Source organism: Gregarina niphandrodes (genome assembly GCF_000223845.1).
Source record: "Gregarina niphandrodes unplaced genomic scaffold scaffold00027, whole genome shotgun sequence".
NCBI classification, from domain to species: Eukaryota; Apicomplexa; class Conoidasida; order Eugregarinorida; family Gregarinidae; genus Gregarina; species Gregarina niphandrodes.
In genome coordinates this window covers 10,821-17,429 of record NW_011645796.1, presented here as the reverse complement: position 1 = coordinate 17,429, position 6,609 = coordinate 10,821, and the positions used below count along the sequence as shown (strand labels likewise).

The following is a 6,609-nucleotide window of genomic DNA, read 5'->3' as shown; positions in this document are numbered from 1 at the left end:
CCCCCCCCCCCCCCAACCCCCCAGCCCCCACTTAAGAGACTGGTCATAAGATTTACATTTAAATTGTTCCGTAAATTTGTTGGGCTCTCCGCCACTGGGAGAGGCCTCGTAGGAAGGAGGGAGATCGCTTTGGGTTGGTCCAGTGATGCGCTGCAAACACGCGCGCGGTGTCCCAAATATGCCCCAATGTCTTTTCTGTCCCAAAAGACGTTCAAGCTAGAACTAACTCAGACGAGAAACAACACTATCAATTCTCCCATTCCAGGAGAATCCTCGGCAGAATGCCTTCGTTACGCGAGGTACTGGTCTCGCGGCATTTTCAGGAACGGGGGAATCCCTCTCGGAACATAAATAAACCAGGCGACTCACAATAAGGTACATCGCCGACAAAATACTACTCGAAACCTTACAAAGGATAATGGCAGATGATAATGCAAACCAGGGGATCCTCTGTGGGGTTACAGTGATGCCGTAATGTAGCATGGTGATACATACTGTATTGATGGTTATTGAGAGGTTATTGTTGAATACATCCGAACGAACAGCGAGCTAGCTGTAACTGGGTGAACTTAACTACCATCTCGTCAGTACGACGGCGCCTCGTCAGTACGACGGCGCCTCGTCAGTACGACGGCGCCTGTTCAGTGCAAGTGTTGGAGGAAAGGTGTTTTACGGGACGTTAATGGGGCGAGCTTGTCCACTTCCCAGTCACGGCCGGACAACAAAGTTCACGGAGATGGGGTTTGTTTAGTCATGCGAATTCAGTCATCCCCGGTTGGCACGTATCCGAACCGGTGGCCAAAACGGAAGCCGAGAAAAAAAGGAATTTAAAAAAAGTGGGCAAGATGAGAACGCTTGAGTGCAAGCCAGCTTGGTTCGAAATCGGCATGGTTGGGATGCTGGCGGGTGCCACTGAAGGAGAGAGGGGCTCGGCAACTGTTCTCGGCCAGTGGTCTCGGGATATTTGGATGAGTGGCGTCGGCGAGGATCTCAAGGCCTTCTTGGAGAAGAATGAAAATAAGCCGAGGAAACTTCTCGAGTGGTTCCAGACCCACTGCACTCCACGAGATGCTCCCGAAAACCCGCGGGCCGGTGGACCGTTCCTGACCCGTCGACAGTTGGAGGAGTACGAGCAGCGACAGGCAGACCTGCCAGCGATGCAATGGCTACATCGCGACGCACCGGCTGACGATTGTCAGAAGCGGCAAGCTCAGGTCATAGTGCGTGCGCTGAAGTTCAGCTTAAATTCTATAGACGAAAAAACATCATTGAGGGAAGGGGCATTTGAAGATTGTCCGCCTTCTGACCTGTATCCGGAGGGATTGTGCGGCTTCGGTCGTCTCGATAGGTCACCCTCTGGCTTAGTTAATTGGGCTTACTTTTGGAAGAACAGGGAAGACATGTCCCCTGAGCAGGAACTACGGACCCTAGCAGTTATCGCACGCTGGCACCCGGCCAGTGTTTTGGAGGGCCATATCGGTATATGGAAGACGCCGTTGTACAAACAAAACGACTACATACCGGATCTATCTGTCCACGAGGGAAGGCTTCGTCAACTTGCAGCGTTGTGGTTTTGCGGGGACCCCAATGTAAAGCCAGGCCCCATAACCGAGTCGGTGGTGGCAGATTTAGAGAGGTCCTTGAGGGAAATCGAGTACTATTCCTTGAGCGAAGTGGATAGAAATGAGGAAGACGACACATACTTCCTTAGGTATGTGGACGTGGAAAAGGTGAAGAAGGAGTACCTGGCTCGCCTCGACGCTCAGAAGAAGCGCGTGTCCCTCCGTGAAGAAACGATGCTCGAACGTCGTTACTGTGAGGCGTATACGGGTTGCAGGGACAAATTCTTGTCTACGTATTTCCCCGACCCCTCCCAGCCGAAACCTTCGGCCGGGGAAGTGCCTGAATTTCCTCTCGGTTCCCAAGTCAAAATCACCAACATAGCTGATTACCAAAACTACGAACTGCGCCGATGGGCGTGGATGGAGGAGCTACTGGTTCGTACTGTCCTGGACCAAGTCCTGTCGAAGCACACCACCAACACTGGTGAAGCCCTCGATGCCGCCGCTCTTGTTGCCGCCAAGAATGCGCCGGAACCCTTTATTGTTTCTGTTTCAAGAGCCGATTTGCGCGATATTTATGACCAAGCTCTGCCGCAGGTAGCGAAACGAGTAGCCGTAGAACAGGCTCATGAGTATGCTTGCAGAACTGCTGGTGTCCTGATTACTACCGCCTACAATCAGTCAACAGTACTTGGCTGAATCTTTCATGCAACAATCGTCGACCAAAGCTATTACGCATACTGATGGCGCACACTGATGGCACATACTGATGGCACATGCTGATGTCTTACCATGCCTTCGGGCGCGTGGATGCCAGTCAGTATTTTGTTCCCGTTCGTTCAACGGCAACGATAATATGTGCCCTAAAACCGTCTCTTGAATACAACAAGCCGACGGTACCCCTGTGGTACCCAGTAACGCAATTGTTGTACGACCAACAGGTCCGTTGGTACCCCATTCTGTTGAGCTATGTGAACTCTATTAACGGAACGGAAGTCGGAAATTTGAGTCAAAAAAGGTGGCATGAGAACTCTTCAGTTCAAGTCAGCTTGGCTGAACGTCGGCATCGTGGGGGTACTGGCGGGTGAGACGTATACGGGCTGCATGGACAAGTTCCTGTGTTGCCGATTTTCGGGCCCTTCCAACTCCAGAGCCGGCTTGCTCCATACCCATACTATTCATCGTGTTGTACAGCGAGTGGGCTTATGACTATCATTTCAGAATTATCGGTGTCGTGGTTACTACCGCATACAACCACTCAAAAATGCTTGGTGTGTAATTTTTCATATCCCATTAACTGGCCCAGGCAGAAGTCAGGAATTTTGTTAAAAAAAATAAAACCAGAATTTCATGAGAACACAGCAGTGCAAATCGGCTTGGTTGAAGGTTGACATCGCAGGGGTACTGGCGGGATGTGGTCAAGGACAAGTTTCAAGTTACTTCAGCCCCAGTGCGGAGGTTCCCCCGCCGCCTCCCATGAAAGTTGTTGTGAGCCGTCGAGTTCGGGACCTTTTGCTTTATAGCAATGTTGACGAGGTCAGACCCTTCCTGGAGGAGAACTTAGAAAATCCTGCGAAACTTGTTGAGTGGCTCGAGGATTACTATAATCGACCGCAAGATAAAAAATTGTCGGATGTAATGTTCTTGATTCCTCGTCGACGGTTGGAGGAAGACGAGAGGAGACAGGTTGAGTCGCCGCGCCAGGAGGCTTCGAAGGAGCAGTTGAATGTACCGATCGAGACAGATGGCGGTCAGAGTTGTTCTGATCAGGGAGTACCTGCATTGGTCCATTGGGCTCGGTGTCATGCGAACAGAGATGCACTGTCACCGGCGCAGTATCTGCGGAATCTCGCAATTCTGGCGCGCTGGTTTCCGGAGGCTGCATACAAATTGGCGAGGATGTGGTTTGAGCAGGATGCACCAATGTTCACAAGTAGTGAGTTCGTTCCCGACCTTTCTGTCGGACGGCAAAGGCTTCGGCAAGTGTCACTGCTGTGGCTTGGTGGGGATCCTAATGGATTCTCAGACCCTTTATCGGACTCGATATCGGATGCTGTGGGTGGGTACATCAGCGACATTGGCGGCTCCCGCCAGCGAGGGAACGCCATAAGCTGCCTTCACATCGACGACGTGAAGGAGGGATACAGTACTACTCTCCAGTCTTTGGACAAATTGAAGGGCAAGCACCGACGACAACACCTAGAACGACGTTACAAGAGTGCGTACAAGGGATGCGCTGAACTATTTCTCGCCACCTACTTCCCAGAGGTTGTTAGGGGGATGCGACGTCAGCGGATTCACATTCCTCCCCGTTTACGTGGACGGCCATTTGCGTTCCCAGTAGGCCACACTACCAAAGTCTTCCGCCGGGCCAACTACCGGAGTTACGATCTGCGCGAATGGGCGTGGATGGAGGAGCTACTGGTTCGCACTATGTTGGACAAACTCATCGCTGTGCGTGCCGCCAGTACTAACGAAACTCCCGAAGTCATTGCCGCCGCTCTACAAAGACCTGAACCATTCACCGTTTCGCTCTCCAAGGAGGAGTTGTATGAAACTTATAATCGTGCAACGGACGAAGTAGCAAGCCAAGTGGCTGCCGAACAAGCGAGTGCTTATGCTAGCAGGGTCGCCTTGGCTTTTATGACCACCGCGTACAACCACTGCTCTGTTATGGATGCCGCTTGATTTTTTCTGACGCAACAGCTCGACGTAAAACACATGGCGGAACTTCTTCTTGGCCGAAAAAATGGCGGAACTTCTTGGCCAAAAAAATGGCGGGCAGATGCAGATGGCGGGCAACATTATTTAAGAACGTGGAATTCATGGTTGGTACATGAATGACCAAATGCTTCTAGACTCCCCCTGAACTTCCCCCAGGTGTATGTGCTCCGGGTGCAGGTAAATGGTTGTTGCCTTTGTACGGGAGATGTCTTCTTCCTCTGATCGCAACCTGAAACCGTCGCACAAAAAACTGGCTAACACCAGTCTTAACGATTCATAAATCACATTCATTCTTCTGTACCTGTTAAGGTACTTGGCGAGCTGCGGGGGTATTTGTTCTGATATGCTACCCGATGTATATGGCATAGCCGTGTACGACATATAATTCCAGTCGAAGCTGCGTTCACACTTCTCCGACCCATAGTTGCTCCTATATTCTTTCTTCACCTCTACGTCATTACCCACGTCATCTGATTTGCGACCTCCGTGATTGAACGCCAGGCTGCTGAAGCCAACACGTTGAGGATCCCATCCTTTCAAAACTATGATTTTAGATGGGCAATAAATAGATAGCTCGGGATCTATGTCTTCTATATCCTGCTTATAAAGATCGTCACGGCTTAATAGGAGTTCCAACATATCCAAGTTAATCGGTTCTAAATAATTATCTCCAATCGGATCAAACTTATGTTCCCATTCAGCCTTTAGTTCAAGATTTGGTACCAGTACATTGGCCGGATGTGGCTGAAGCATTGTCTGGTAGCGAATACAGTCATTAACAAATTTGGGCAAATAAATTGAAATGTCGTCTTTACAATGATATAATTTTACTCGAGCTGTTAAAACATGACTAATAACAAAGTCCTGCTTCCCTGTTTGGTACGTACGTTGCAGATCCCCTCCATTCAATAAAATTGCTTTCTCGACTTCCATTGAGTCCTTATAAGGCTCCACATAAAACTTAAATAATGAAAATTATTACAAACACACGTGTTTGTGTACAAACACACGTGTTTGTGTACAAACACATACTTACCGTTAGCTTACTGAACAGGTTACTTTCTTGAGTAATGGTCTTTTTGTTTATCAGCGATTCGGTATAGGCGTCGACTCGATCTCGCTTGCCTGTGGCTCTCGTAGCAGCCTTGGGTTTCTTATTTCTATTGTTGTCCTTTGTATGGACCTCATCCCCGCTATCATTCAACTTTGTTCCGGGAGGGTTATCGAAATGCTTGTTTTGGAGTATATCCTTGATATCAGCTACCGTACTAATTTCGTCGTAATTTTTATCTCGGCGGAAAGCCTTACCCTTAACTGCGCGGGGAAACCTGAGTGTGTAGGGTAAGTCGAATACTTCCGACGGGACCAGTTCAGCGCCCATGATTTCCATCACGATGGAATGCTGAGGTAGAATAACATAGTCCGGTTTCTCACTTGTTGCAGACGGAGACCAAAAGTTGAAAATTTGGTTCCAATCAGCGTCGTCCGGAGACCGCATATAGGGTTTGAGTTCATCCGTGACGTCTCGTAGCTCTTCGATAGTGTAACCGGTTCCACACTTGGTGAAGACACGGTAGCCCTCATCTTCCTTAACTCCAAGCAGAAATGTACTGATATGATCGCGTCTGTCTAGAAAGTCGGCTTCTCGTCGGCGTCGTCTCTGGCCATCTGAGAGGTAGAACCCAGCAATGACGAGGTCGAGCGAGTCCTTAAGCCATCCAAACCGTGGTTTCAGCTTAAACCAGCCTTTCGATCGGGCGTTGAAAAAATATCGCGAACTCACTTGCTTGATCATAATACCTTCGCGACGTTCTTCCTGAACCTTCTCAAGCTCCTCACCCAGATAACGAACCAAGCCCTCAAGGTTCTCAAACTTTCGGACACACGGAAAGCACGTCTCTACTTCCTCAGATTCATCTGTATCAACAGGTATACATAATAATGTACTCTGTATAATTTCCAACTCGTGCACTCTTTGTCGCAGTAGCACCTTCTGCAACATCTCACGCCTCTTGAAGTATGGTACCTGCTCCAAATAAAATCTCTTACCAGCCTTATTCACAGCCTCCATCAAATCAAACACGACATAAAACAAGTTGCAATCCGCTACAGAACGAGGCACCATAAACTCAGCAGACTACCCTCACTAGCAGACTACCCCCAGCAGCAACAACAAAAGTGATACCCTACCAAGTTCGCCGTCAGCAACAGTTCTTGAATGGCCAAAAGGCAATACTGTCTCACTATTGGCATCCCAGCATAAAATTTCGCCATCCAGTAAACATTCTGATATTCTGCACCAAACATACATAGGGGCGTACTC

At 49.2% G+C, this 6,609-nt stretch overlaps 3 protein-coding genes across 3 annotated transcripts; 2 read left to right on the top strand and 1 right to left on the bottom strand.

The window, feature by feature from the left end:
* Nucleotides 1–845: 845 nt before the first annotated feature.
* On the top strand, nt 846–2,261 carry GNI_114920 (hypothetical protein; the record flags this gene model as incomplete). Its single annotated transcript, XM_011133349.1, has 1 exon — nt 846–2,261. One exon carries the CDS (start codon nt 846–848, stop codon nt 2,259–2,261), a length of 1,416 nt encoding a protein of 471 aa, XP_011131651.1.
* A 651-nt stretch (nt 2,262–2,912) lies between these two features.
* Nucleotides 2,913–4,250, top strand: GNI_114910 (hypothetical protein; the record flags this gene model as incomplete). The annotated part of the gene is made up of 1 exon (XM_011133348.1): nt 2,913–4,250. The coding sequence occupies one exon, from the start codon at nt 2,913–2,915 to the stop codon at nt 4,248–4,250; it is 1,338 nt and encodes a 445-aa protein (XP_011131650.1).
* Nucleotides 4,251–4,385: 135 nt separating this feature from the next.
* On the bottom strand, nt 4,386–6,580 carry GNI_114900 (DNA ligase; the record flags this gene model as incomplete). Its single annotated transcript, XM_011133347.1, has 3 exons — nt 4,386–5,246; nt 5,323–6,392; nt 6,477–6,580. Coding segments are annotated over 3 exons (2,035 nt in total), but the record flags the coding sequence as incomplete, so codon positions are not given.
* Between the last annotated feature and the right edge of the window lie 29 nt (nt 6,581–6,609).